The sequence below is a fragment of the Scleropages formosus genome, chromosome 15, assembly GCF_900964775.1.
Source record: "Scleropages formosus chromosome 15, fSclFor1.1, whole genome shotgun sequence".
Lineage (NCBI taxonomy): Eukaryota > Metazoa > Chordata > Actinopteri > Osteoglossiformes > Osteoglossidae > Scleropages > Scleropages formosus.
Window position 1 is genome coordinate 22,341,750 of NC_041820.1, and position 13,788 is coordinate 22,355,537.

The window sequence follows — 13,788 nt, forward strand, 5'->3', positions numbered from 1 at the left end:
AATCATGGTTCTCTACTCCGTAATGGTAAATTAAGTGGTAAGAATGAACTCAGGCTGCTCTTGTACTTGCTGTGCCTTGCAGGTCCAGATTGACCCATCAGGGCTGTATGTGGCCACTAGCTGCTCAGATAAGAACATCAGCATCTTTGACTTCTACTCTGGAGAGTGTGTGGCCACTATGTTTGGACACTCAGGTAATGGTACTGAAAGCTGTGAACCAGTGTGTGTGTTTTCCCAGTGCTCTGTGAACAATGGCTGCAAAGATGTTCACACGTCACTCAACGTTGTTCTGCAATGCGCTCTTGTACCATGTACCATCTTCTCACCATCACCTACTTCACAGCACAGCATCTTGGTGGGATCAATGACTTCCAGTCATCACGTCTTCACTGGCAAAGCGCAGTGTCTCTTTTCATATAACTCTGGTCAGATCAAAACTCAAGGTCGCCATCCTCTTCAGCTCTAGTGTATAACGTTTGTCACTGCACACACACCTCTTCTCTGCTCCAACTTCTTACTTGTATCCTTGTAACTGCAAGGGTCCATTGCTACATGTCCAAGGCACACTTTGCTTGCTATGTGCTTTCAAATGAATTATCATTTCAGGTCTGCCTCCCCCTTTAAATATGCTTCACTTACCTTGGGGGTGTTGAGCTTGTTCTCTGTCACCCCTTCATCCTTCATGTCTCACTGTACTGTAGTTCCATCTTGCCAGTTTCATGGTCTGCACTGAGCTCATTAATGGCAGCACCGTGCTTCAGCTTGCAATAGCAGGGTATAAATGTTCCCCTGTGCCTTGTGTAGGCACCTCAGTCTTATGCACAACAACATTGCAGGGTTGCCTTGGACAAATGACCACGTCTTCACTGCCACAATTACATTACTTCATTCAGCAGACCCTTCTCTGTGTTTTCTCCAAAGTGACTTCCAATGAACTTGAACTGTATGTAGTGTTATGAGCTCACACACCTTATTCACCGATGTGAATGACACTGCTAGATGCACTGCTTGCAATGGGTCACTCATTCATACATCAGTGGAACACACTCTGTTTCTGTCACTCACACCCTATGGGTGAACCTGAACAGCATGTCTTTGGAATGTGGGAGGACACCAGAGCACCTGGAGGAAACCTATGCGGACACGGGGAGAACATACAAACCTCACACAGACTGAATGGGGATTGAACCCAGGCATTGTGAAAGGCACCCCTGTGCTGCTTTAATTAGGTGGAATTCATTCTCACGTGATCTTCTGCCTGCCTGCGTGTCATCTTTTCTTTTTACAGAGATCGTGACGGGTATGAAATTTACCAACGACTGCAAGCATCTACTTTCCGTTTCGGGAGATAGGTAGGGCAGTGGTTCTCTCTCTCTCTCTATCTGTGAGAAAGGCTGACTGTAGCGTCATGATGCGAGTTGGGTAAGGGCAGCCTGATGACTTTCCTCTGGCTCCTTCCAGCTGTATCTTTGTGTGGCGTTTGAACCCCGAGCTCACAATCAGCATGCGTCAGCGCCTCTCTGAGCTCAGACAGAAGGCTGGAGTGGTGCACAAGAACCCACTGCACAAGCAGGTGTCTCTCAGGTAAAACACACTTCTCAGCTCACATATTTTGGGTTTGGGTCTTCTGTATTGCACTGTTGTGCTTATATTGTCTTATTTAAATGTGACACAGCCTTTGTCTCAAGTCAGTACAGAACATCACAGAAAGTTGACTATGAAATCATTACAGGCAGTCCCCGAGTTACGAACGTCCGACTTAACGTACAACCCGTACTTACGGACAACCCCCTTACTGACTGGAAGTGGGGTGTTTTTTGTCACCCTTAAGTAACAATCCAATGAAAACTTCATAATTAAGCCTCTTATATTAAAAATTCAGGTTACTGTATACTGTACTGTAATGGTTTGCAATAATAAACAGGTGCTACTTTGCAACTTGCATCGAAACATTGCACGTCTACAGCGATTTGTTGGCTCGTAGGTAGTGCGTGTGAGCCCGAGATAGGACAGACTTCCTTTTTCTGTTAAGTGTCTTCTGTTGCTGTATTTGGCTTTTTTTTTTTTTTTTTTTTTAACCCTCCCAGCCATGGCACCAAAGTGTAAATGTGATGCAAGTGATGGTGATACATCCAAGAAAAAGGAAACGATCACAATTGAAACTAAATTACAAAGCAAAAGGTGAAACACCAACAAACAACGGAAAAAGCGAACATATTAGTTTCTTTAATGTTTTGCGCATGCATGCACACGCTGCCTCCCCCCCGCCTCTGAAAGAGCACTCTGCTACATAGACACTTCACCTCAGTTACAGAATATCACTCCAGACAATTCTCCCCGCACGTTCTCCAACTTCCCTCTCTGCTCTTTCAAGTACCGTCCCTCGTCGTTTTCCAACCCCGTTCCACATCTTTTTGATGACAACCACCTGCCCAGTCCCTCGACCACGATTTCGGATCCTCGCCTCGGCTGATTGACTGACTGACCAACTATTTGCCTGTCCCCGACCACGAGAACACGTTTAGTCCTTTAATCCTGAATAAACGATCCTGCACTTGGGACAGTGTCCTCTGTTCATCACAGTAGTAACATTTATTATCGTTTCTTTTTTCCGTCTCTAATATAAATACTGTAGTTACGTTTTATCATTCCATTTACATTTTTCATTTAGCAGATACAATCTACTGGAGAAGAGCATTATGACTGTATTGTTACATTAAAGATGTTTTAGTGTTTCTTTAATGCTTTTTATGCATAGAAAGGTATACGATATACTAAGTGAAACGTGGCAAACTGATATTCGATGCCCACCATACCTAACTATTCTGACTTATGTTAAAATACGACTTAAACACGGACTGAGGACACGGAATTTTGTTTGTAATTCGGGGACTGCCTGTATTTATAAAGTAGCAAGCATATTACGCCTACCAATGTGGGCGGCCCACTTTTGACCAGTGTATAGAATGACGAGGAACCGTTTTGAGGTCCTTGCCCATGTTTTCTACTGTAATAAAGTGCTGTTCAGAAAAGGCTTTGCTGATATCAATTAAAGAAGTAATCGTTCTCATTCCTTCCGTCTTAGTGAGCTGCGTAACTTTTCTCTTCTGACATTAGGCATCATTTAGGGTGAACTTGGAATGGGCTTGACATGAGCTAGAAATCTTCTGCTGAAAAGATGATGGAATAAGTAATTTCTGTTAGCTGGATTTTCAATATTCAATTTATTTTTAGAGTGCTCTTCTCATGCAGTGACAGAGTGCTTTAACATAGACATAAGGCAAGAAAAACAAGTGCATCAGATAAAGAAACAAAGAAGACAGTTGACTACCAACTATTATATAATTCTTTTATAGAGCTATAAGTATGCCTGCTGGCCATGGAGGAAAGGAACAAAAGCTCCCATTCTAGATTAAGTAACAATGTAATAATATTACATTAAGTAGTAATATTGTTGCTATATGGTAGCTTGAATCCCCAGCTCAACATGGTACGTCTCGGCCATCATGGCAGTGGGTTGTCATCTTCAGTCAACAAGGGATTTGTCTAACCATCGGCCAACCTCTTCGGGTCTTATGTAGGGAGACAATGCTCAACAAGAAGAAAGAATGGAGTTAGGAATATGTAACTTAAACAAGTCAATTTAATATGCATTGGTATAAAGGTGGTAAAAACAGACGCAGGCAAGTGGGAATTACATTTTGAGGTGGAATGTCTGAGTAAACATGTAAGTCTTTAGTCTGGATTTGAAGACAGACAGAGAAGGGGTATTTCTGACAGTAACTGGTAGAGTTTTGCATAGTTTAGGTGCTCTATAACTAAAGGCATGACTGCCTACTGAGGTCTTATTGATCACAGGTACTTTAAGGTAACCTGCATCCAGTGAATGAAGATATCGTCCTGAGATAAAAGAATCAATAATTTCACGAAGGTAAGCTGGAGCAATGACATGCACTGCCTTATAGGTCAAAAGTTGGACTTCATAATCAACTTTAAATGCAACCGGGAGCCAATGCAACGTTTTAAGTACCAGTATTATTGAGTCATACTTCCTAGTTCTAGTGACAATTCTTGCAGCAGCATTTGGTACTAGCTGTAACCTGGATACAGTCCGGTATTGACAACCCGATAATAAAGCATTACAATAGTCCAGCCTGCTTGAAACAAAAGCATGAACCAGTTTCTCAGCATCCTGTCTACATAGGAATCGCTGTAATTTAGCTGTGCTTTTTAACTGAAGGAAGCATGACTTAGTCAAAGCATTTACTTGAGATACGAATGATAGCTTTCCCTCCAACAGGACACCCGAATCCTTGACACAATCTGTACACTTGAAACTAATACCATTTGTTGTCAACGATTCTGTGATTACGTTGAGAGCTTTGGCATCACCCCCCACCACAAGTACCTCTGTTTTACTGGCAGTTCGAGAGAAATTATTTTTACTCATCCATAATTTTATATTTGTAAAACAATGAGCTGAAGAAACCACATGTGATGGATTCAGGCTTAAACGATACATATAGCTGTGTGTCATCAGCATATGAGTGGAAATCCACATTGTGTTTGTGAATGTCACCCAATGGTAACATATACAGCGAGAACAGTGATGGACCCAACACAGAGCCTTGTGGCACACCATACTGAACCATAGTTGAGGGGAAGGGGGTGCAGTCATCAGATTTCAGTACAAATTGTTCACGGTAAGCTAAACATGAGTCGAACCACTTCAAGACAGTACCCCTTCATCCAACCAGGTTGTATTTGCTTCATATTCAGGAATGAATTGGCACCAGTTGATGGTGGATAGGTGTGCGGGGGATTTATCTGGACATGTGTGATGCGTTTTGTCATTAACCATCAAAACTTGGGGCTCTTGCAGTGCCATAGCTGCACTATGCTACCAAGTAAGTGTCAAGCAGCCCACGTGTGATTGTAACCCCAGGACACGCTTGACTATTCCAGGCGAGAGGTGCACAGCGCCCCGCTTTTGACTGCCATCTCCTCGGATAGTGACAAGGATGTAGAGGAAGATGGCATTGAAGAGGAAGATGAGGATGAAGAAGTCCTAGATGAGATCTCTCTGCACATGTCTTCTGGCAGCAGTACGGGCGATGAGACGGGTAACAGCCACGTACTTATTTCTGTAGCTATGCTGGATTATGTGCTGGAAGGTCTGGCTGCGACGTTCCTGAAAGGCCATCATCGCTTCGTAGCTCTTTAGGAAAGTGGATGGTCTGGCTTGTGTGCGGTGTTGCTTCACCCTCAACGTGTCTTTGCCAGGTAACGTGGAGAGGACGGACATGCGCAGCGCTCACGCCTGGGACCAGAAGAAGGTCTGTCGTTCCTCCTTTTCCATTCCCTCTCAATTTGCCCATCTTCCTCGTAGCTTTTGTGTGTCTCCACAGTGTGTGTGAACTGTGGCTCTAAATGATCTCTTGCTAGTGGCCCACTGTCTGCAGTGATATTTTTTTTTTTTTCTTCTTCTTCCCACTGAGCTGCTCATTTAGTGTGGATTGAATTGTGCAATTTGCTTAATGCTGAATGGCATTAAAAGGGATTTGTTGGACTATTGGTTTTGGTGAAGATATTAACAGAACAGTGCCCTTCCATTTGTGCTAATAAAATGTTTATTTTATGAAAGAGTTAATGAGTGCTAAGGTTCAACAATGAACACTTGAACAACGAACACTTGCATATCCTGTGTAATCACTTACTAATTGAAATTACCACTGGAGCCTTTTATGCATAACATACTTGTCTTCTAACCATTCGTATTTGTGAATAATGCATTTGAAAGTGTGTGCCTGCTAAAAATGCATTAGTTCAGTGAAATCTTAGTCACACATTTGTCATTTGGGCCAAACAGTGTTGCTAGGAGCAGGACAGAAAAGTGCTGCTGGGCAATACAATGTGACATTGTTACTGTAAAACACATTGTTCTTTTCTAGGCTCTCTATGCTATGAATAACTCATTGGTACCATGTGCATGACCTTGTGGTACACACTTGGCCAGCAGGAGAGCAGCGCAGGAGGGCGACACTGTGAGATGCAGTCCTCTGCAGAAGCTCCAGTGGCCCGACCGCGCCGCCGCTGGTCTCGACGAATGGGTAGCGTGGAACTAGTGGTGAAGTCCATGTTGGATCTACGGCAGCTGGAGTCATTTGCTATGCTGCCTCCCCATGGCAAGGCTGTACCTACAGGGCACTTAAGAGAGAACGAGCTGGGCAGCACCACGAGTCTTCAGGTTGTTGCTGTTCCGGTGAGTGTGTTGTCTGCCCGCATTTCCAGGCAGTCTTCATTGCTCGTTGTTCAAGAGCAGAAGCAGTACAACATGTGTGTGTGCACCTTTAATGTGCAGTCGGAGGACAGGGGTCCGTTGGTTTATAGCCGTCCGCACAGCATCTGGCTGACCCCCCAGAGTACGGAGATGGAGGGGCCCGTGCTGTACCCGGAGGGCATGGAGGACAGGACTAGCCTTGTGGACGGGTAATGCCAGGGCCTTGCACAGCTCCTTACACTGCACACATTTCTCCTCTCCTGTGAACTTCATCTCTCTCTAAGATCTGAGGTGTTTTGTCTTGTTTTCATTGCTTTCAATGATGTATGGAAAGCAACTGAGGGCATTTTGATAGTGCCACTTACTTTGCTGCAGGGAGTACCAGGTAAAGGAGTTTCCCCGTGGCCCCCTGGGCAGGTGTTACCGGGGAAGCGAGTGTCACGACAAGCACAGCCCAGACAGTGCCTGCTCTGTCGACTTCTCCATCAGCCGACTGTCAAGCCCGGAGCAGCCTGGAGAGGGTCAGAGGCAGTACTCTTGCATATCTATGTGTGACACACACACACACACACACACACACACACAAAAAATGTTCATGCCCCACACCCCACTGTATGAGAGGAACATGCAGGTCCTTCATGGATAAGGTAGAAGTTTTCAAGTGTGCATGGATGACACTCTGTCCTTTTGTCACTTTCCCCTACTAAAAGGGGAAAGAAATAAGAATACCTATTAGCACGATCAAAATGTCAAACATTTCTTTATCCTTGGAGAATGGGATTAGGGGTTAGATTTTATTAACATGTTGCACCCAAGTGAGCAGTTGCCAGTCAATTCTTGGAGAGTTTTTTTGCATCTGGATTTTTCGTTTGACTAAACTCAGTGAATGAGCCTCCAGCTTTTCATTAAGTGAACTAGATGTTTCACATTTAACTTTCAGTTCATATCTCATAGGCACAGGTATCATTAGCTTTGCAGTGGGGTGTCTTATTTTTTCTTTAAATGTTCTTAATTTGGTAATTTTTGAAATATAGTTAGTACTGGATTAAACTGATCAAAAGCCCAGAATGATGGAACAGATCCCTGTTGAACAGAAATAAAGGCTTTATTATGGCATTTTGGGTTGTTGGTTTTGGTTGGGATGTAAAGTTGCTTATTTCACATTATACTCAATGTAAAACCTTATATATCCATAATGTAAAGAATATGACATGAAATCCTTAATGTCATTGGAATCATGTGACATTCATTGAATAACTGACTGAAGGGTAATTGCAAGTGTATGCATATACACAGGGCCTGCTAGGACTGGGAACTGCTGCTGTAATTCAATACAGCCTTACACACAATTTAATTACAGTTTAATATCTTTCTTGCAATTCTGCATTTCATTATTCTTTATTAAATCTTAACTCTCAAGTATCCAGTTCTTGCTCAGGTCCACCGACTGAAAATGTAATTTAAAAAAAAAATATATATATATATACACATACACACACACATTTTCTGAACCGCTTGTCCCATACGGGGTCGCGGGGAGCCGGAGCCTACCCGGCAACACAGGGCGTAAGGCCGGAGGGGGAGGGGACACACCCAGGACGGGACTCCAGTCCGCCGCAAGGCACCCCAAGCGTAACATGGTTTCTCCTATCTTGGGTCCTTTGTTTGAGTTATGCCAAATTTTTTTCCACAATATCACACACACTGACTAAAAACACTTGTCCCAAGAGGAGTTGCAGCAAGCTAGAGCCTAACCTGGCAACGCAGGGCACAGGGGGACCTACCCAGGACAGGGTGGCAGTCCATCGCAAGGCACCCCAAACGGGACTCGAACCCCAGACCCACCAGAGAGCAGGACCCGGTCCAACCCTCTGTGCCACCGCGCCCCCATCACTCTCACACACGCACACGCTAAATCAATAATGACAGTTGTACTCACCTGCACATATATAATTGGTAGGGTAGCTGGTAGTCTAGTGGTTAGAGCTACTGCATTTGGACCCAAAGATCATAGGTTCAAATTTCACTTCTAGCTGTAGTACCCTTGAGCAAGGTATTCACTCTAAATAGCCCCAGTAAAATTACCCAGCTGTATAAACAGGTAAATAAGTGTAAGTAGCTTAACATTGAAAGTTGCGCTGGTGGAAAAAAAACATCACATATGTAATTGGTACAATTTGCTGTTTAGAAGCTCCTGCTCAAATAATGTAATTTTAACTGAAATGTTGCCCGAGTTTTAATGATCTTTACTTCTGCTCAGATATGTTTGTGTCCTGCTTGCTCATTCATACCTTTTTTCAATTCAGTTCAATTTATTTTCATTGAGCGCTCTTCTCATGCAGTGACACAGAGCGCTTTAACACAGGCATAAGGTAAGAAAAACAAATACATCAGCTAAAGGAACAAAGACGACAGTTGACTACCAACTATCATAATACAATGCTTTTATAGAGCTATAAGTATGCCTCATGGCCACGGAGGAAAGGAACAAAAACTCCCAACTGAAAATCGAGGGAGAAAAAACCTCTGGGGGGTCCAAGGGCCAGTGGCTGCCCACCCCTCCTGGACATTCTAGATTAAGTAACAATTCTAAAATCGGAATCTGGATTATAATCACACATATATACACACATACATATCATCAGCAAGCCGGCAAAACAGGGAGCAAGGCTGGAGGGGGAGGGGGGACACACAGGATGGGCTGGATTGTAATAACCCATGTAATTATAGACCTATGTCCAATCTACTATTTTTATCCAAAATTCTACTAAAGCTTCCTAAATTGTAAAATAATCTTAATCGTCATAATATATTTGAAAAATTTCAGTCTGGTTTCTGCACTGGTCACAGCACTGAAACAGCACTCGCACATGTTGTTAAAGATATTCTCATCTCTTCTGGTGTTGCTTTATTCTTATGTTACTGGACTCGAGTGCTGCATTTGATACTGTAGACCATAGTATCGTACTGAGTAGACTTGAAAACCTGGTTGGACTAAGGAGTACTGTCCTGAAGTGGTTCAGTTTGTATTTAGCTAACCGTGAACGATTTGTACTGCAATCTGATGACTGCACCCCCCCATCTCAACTACGATTCAGTATGGTGTTCCACACGGCTCTTTGTTGGGTCCCTTACTGTTCTCATTCATTGGGTGACATTATTCGCAAACACATTGTGACTTTCCATTCGTATGCCGATGACACACAGTTATATATCGTTTACGCCTGATGATCATCACATGCGGTGTCTTTAGCTAATTGTTTTACCTTTTGCCCTGTATCTCCCTGCATGTCCCTGAGAAATAACTGTACTTATGTGTGTACCCATTTTTTTATTTATGCAATGAATACAAGTCATGCCATAGCACAAAAAGCATGTCTCTGTGGGCAAAGATTGCTGTATTCACAGTAGAAACGCTAAAAGATTGTTCCCTTGTTCCATGGTTACAAGTAGTATCAGCAGGGTAATGATGCAGTGGCTTCAGGCAGATGTGCGTAGGAGTTGGCTCTCGGTAGGTAGCCTCCTGGTCAGGCCCATGTGACCCATCGCACACACATCCGTTTCAGACTCCGAAGCCACGGAGCCGCTCAGTGTGGATGGTAACTCCTCTGAACTGGAGGGAGACGAGCTGGAGGAGGATGAGGAAGGCTTTGTGGGGGTCGGGGGCAAAGGGGCAGCGCCCCCAACCCCAGAGCAGGAGGCTTTCCTGAAGCAGCATTTTGAAACCCTGGCAGAGCTCAACACAGGTAGGACTGGCCACACGTGTGTTCAGGAACTTAAGAAAACTTGTGTTGTACTCGTCAAGAAGGTCCTACTGAAACATCTGCCTGCTCTCCTCCCAGCCACACAGAATTTGAAACTCTGTGGGTTTTCCTTGCTTTCTGTACTACTACATTACCCCAAGTCATTCATGGTACACATCCCAGGTGATTGGAGGAAGTCTTGAGAAAGCTGCCTGCAAACTCATGCTTTACCTGCACTGTGCTTCTTTCTTCCCCTCTGTCAAATGTCAACCTATAGTTAATTTTTCCTTGCATGCTGGTTTTAATTTTTTTTTTTTTTTAAATAATGTTAGACCCCTCAACTTCAATTCCTGTTCCTTCCCCAAAGTTGTTTCTGCCTCCTGCATCCATGGATATCATTGTAATGAAGTTTTTGGGTCTCTCGATGAATTGTATGTAACCATGTTCCAGTGGATTCATGTAACACTCACACCTGAGAGTGCAGTTTGTCCTGCCTAACACGTAGAGTTTCTCACTGTCCTCCTCTTCTCCTGTCCAGGAAGTCGAACCAGAAGCTCGAGCACAGTTGAGACTGGCAGCATCTCCGCCAGGTTCCTTTCCCAGAATTCCGCTGGCAGGTACAATTCAGGCAACATTGCAGCAACAGACAAATGATTTTCCTCTGGTAGAGAATGTAATTTTCTCCATGAAACCCCTTTTGATTTTGCTGAAAATAAATGGCTTATATGAGTTCAGAATGTCTAAATGCTATCATTCGACCACTTTTGGTTGGGGGTTTTGATCCCAACTCTTGAAAAAGGCTTTCTTTCAGGTTTTCGGTAATTGGACTTTCAGAGCCCAGTGGGCAGTACATTATGTGAATCACTGGAACAATTACATTTACATTTATTCATTTAGCAGACGCTTTTCTCCAATGCAATGTACATCTCACATCAGTTAAAATTTCTGTTCACAGGAATGCCTTTCCATTCTCTTCGAAGACAAACAGCGATGGGCGACTCTCCAGAGCTCTGAGGCCGCCAGTGTCAGAGGTACGACCCCTCATGGAGGAGGGCCATCGCAAGAGCTCTGACGCTGCATGCTCCAATCGGGCTGGGGAAGCAGGGACGCTCCCGCGCTCTACCCCCCAAAAGAGGAGAGCCCAGGGGCTAGACCCCCGCAGAGTGGCCAGCCCAGCAGTCAAGACTGTGACCATCCATTCGACCTCAACTGGTCTTAGGAAGTCCCTGTCAGTGCAGAACCTTCCTGCAGAAGGTAAGTGAATGTCATTATTTTGTTTCTCACTGCCCATCAAGTGTCCACTACTTACTAGAGTGGGGGAGCTAATGTTCCATGTTTGACAGCTGCTACACTGTCAGGTGTTCCATTCCACAACAAGATTCCAGTGCCTTTCCGTCACAGGTTCAAAATGTCTGGAAGTTCTTGGTTGGTTGTCAGTGGAGTGCTCATGTTGTGGTTTCTCTCTCTTTCTTTGCTTAGCTGACATAGCACACGTGACTTCACGACCCTCCAAGGAAGTGTACCCCCAGTCACAACAGCTGCAGCCCTCTGAGCATGACCTGCGAGTCTCGCCCCGGCGCAGCCTGCCGTCGGTGCCCGCCTCACCCCATCACCAGGATGCTGCCATGCTGACCCCCAGGGGTGCCAAGCCCCGGTCATACATGAGCCCTACCACCAGCTCAATGGCCAAGATGTCCCGTTCTGTATCGATGGGAGACAGTCTCAATCTTGGGGACAGCGCTGATGGGTCACCCAGTACACCCAGCAGCACTGAAGCTTCCCAGTCCCGTCGCAGTTCAGCATCTGACACCCCCACCTCCTCAAAGAGAAACCTTCAGGATAAGAACAACCCAAGCTCCTCGCCAGTAGCTGTGGTACTGTCCACATCTGCATCCTCCCTATTGGGCGTATCAGCACCTCAAGCAACTGTGGCACCTACCCTGAGTTCTCCCAGCAGCCCCTACCCTAAAGGCCTGTGCGCCAAGCTCAGCCACAGTGCTCGTCCCCACCTCACACTGGAGATCCCCAAACCTCTCCCAGACAAACCCTGCATGGCTGCCTTCTCGCCCACCATCAGGCCTGCCAAGAGCCCAAGGGATGATGTGTCACCCAGGTCCCAGGCAGGCATGCTCTCCTGGAAGACAGATCCAGCCCTTCGGGTCCAGACACCACCGACACCTTCCTCCAGTATCCAGCTGGTCCCCAGCCTTTCGGCTGATCTAGCAAAGAGATCCCCAGGGAAGCTGCAGGATGGTCAATGTAGCGCGGCAAGTAACTCTGTGGAGAACCTCAAGCAGCCAGGCTCTGAGGAGGCAGGACCTTTCCTAAGTGATACTGCGCCCGCCGAGCGCTCCCTCCAGATTCCCCCTGTCGGCATGCTGGCCTCCAGCCCCAGCGACCCAGGTTTGCTTCAGAGCCGCCCATCCTTCATCATTCCGTCTGTGCCACTGCGACTGCCTGTGCCCAAGCACTTCTTCACCAGCAGCCTCTGGCCTTCCTCTTCCGTGTGCTCTCCTCCCTGTGCGTCCATTAACCATTACCAGCTACTGGGTGAGGCGGTCTCATCTCTTGTCTCGTTTCCACTCCATCAGTGTGTGCTCTGTCATCACCTTGAGCTTTACCTTATTCTGTCTGTATATTTTCACTGCCACTTCTTCTGTCCCTTTTACTGAAACTTACCTTGTGGTTTGTTTCATGACTTCACTTAATTTTAGCTTTCAGCAAGGGCTACATAGTTTTTAGGTGTGTCCATTTTCTCTTTAACTAAGGAAGTGTTTGTCATGTAGCTCAGGGTTCTCTAGACGGGGTTAACTCATCAGTTGGAATGAAAACACTGAGCTGTTCATTAATTTTCCTTTAATGCTGAAAACCTCTGCTTCTTCATTGTATGTGTACTTTTACATGCACTCAGGCCCTCATATAACAGGGTCTTGTATCATTATGAACCACTGGAGCGCCTTATGAAATTTTGTACCTTTCAGTCATACTGGGAGGAGAGCTGTGATTTCAGCACCAAAACATTTTCCCCCAATTAATTCATTTCAGTTCCACAACAGGTATAAATGGAGTTGCCAGAAGAACAGTCTTCACTGCAGTCTGATACACCGGTGAAGGGTTTTTAAAAGGATCACTTTGGTCCCAGTGCAGTAAAGTCACAGTGTGGCTCTCAGGTTACCTTGTACTTTATTTCATTAAATGTTAAACATTTTAATGTTTCATGACACAAACTATGGTAAAGAGTGCGGCCAATAAAAATGACTTATAAAAGAAAGCTGATCATCCATATAGAGTTATAGTGGCAGCGCAGTTACTGTGCACCTTTCAGGCTGACTACAAACTGGTACAGGGAGAGCCAAATGAAAAGAGGTGTAACATTAAAAACAGGTAAGACGTTCTGTCTTAGTACGTTTCCTCTTATGAGTGTGTTTGCACCACTGCTGTTATGTTCATGAGCAATGCACTGCACTTTAAAATATCTGCACTCAGCTCCACACACGTCATGAAAGTCCTCAAAGACTTTAAAATGAGTAAAACTCAGATAAAATGCACTCTGCTCCACACCAGCTGCAGAAAAGGAGCCTTTTAGTAGTGATGTGTATTTAACTGAAAAAGGAAAAGAGAGTAATCACTGGTGAAGCACTTGGTCAAAGTGAGTCACATGCTTTAAAATAGACGTTGTTCTAAAATGACAACTTTCCTATTAAACTCAAATATCAATAGAGGACTAAAAAAGACATGACTTTCCTCTCTTTTTAGTATGGACTC

The 13,788-nt window shown here is 44.9% G+C and overlaps 1 protein-coding gene across 5 annotated transcripts in view; it reads left to right on the plus strand.

Moving 5' to 3' along the window:
* The window catches only part of mapkbp1 (mitogen-activated protein kinase binding protein 1), a 53,384-nt gene that overhangs the window by 38,562 nt on the left and 1,034 nt on the right, over positions 1–13,788 (plus strand). For 3 of the 5 annotated variants that reach the window (XM_018764163.2, XM_018764166.2, XM_018764167.2), the window contains 12 exons: positions 83–194; positions 1,289–1,352; positions 1,462–1,584; positions 4,966–5,123; positions 5,284–5,336; positions 6,017–6,262; positions 6,362–6,489; positions 6,656–6,801; positions 9,847–10,026; positions 10,562–10,640; positions 10,979–11,277; positions 11,503–12,573. In XM_018764163.2, the coding sequence (XP_018619679.1) occupies positions 83–194; positions 1,289–1,352; positions 1,462–1,584; positions 4,966–5,123; positions 5,284–5,336; positions 6,017–6,262; positions 6,362–6,489; positions 6,656–6,801; positions 9,847–10,026; positions 10,562–10,640; positions 10,979–11,277; positions 11,503–12,573 (2,659 nt within the window). The remainder of the gene's footprint in view (positions 1–82; positions 195–1,288; positions 1,353–1,461; positions 1,585–4,965; positions 5,124–5,283; positions 5,337–6,016; positions 6,263–6,361; positions 6,490–6,655; positions 6,802–9,846; positions 10,027–10,561; positions 10,641–10,978; positions 11,278–11,502; positions 12,574–13,788) is intronic. The other 2 variants (XM_018764168.2, XM_018764165.2) reach the window with 2 other exon arrangements.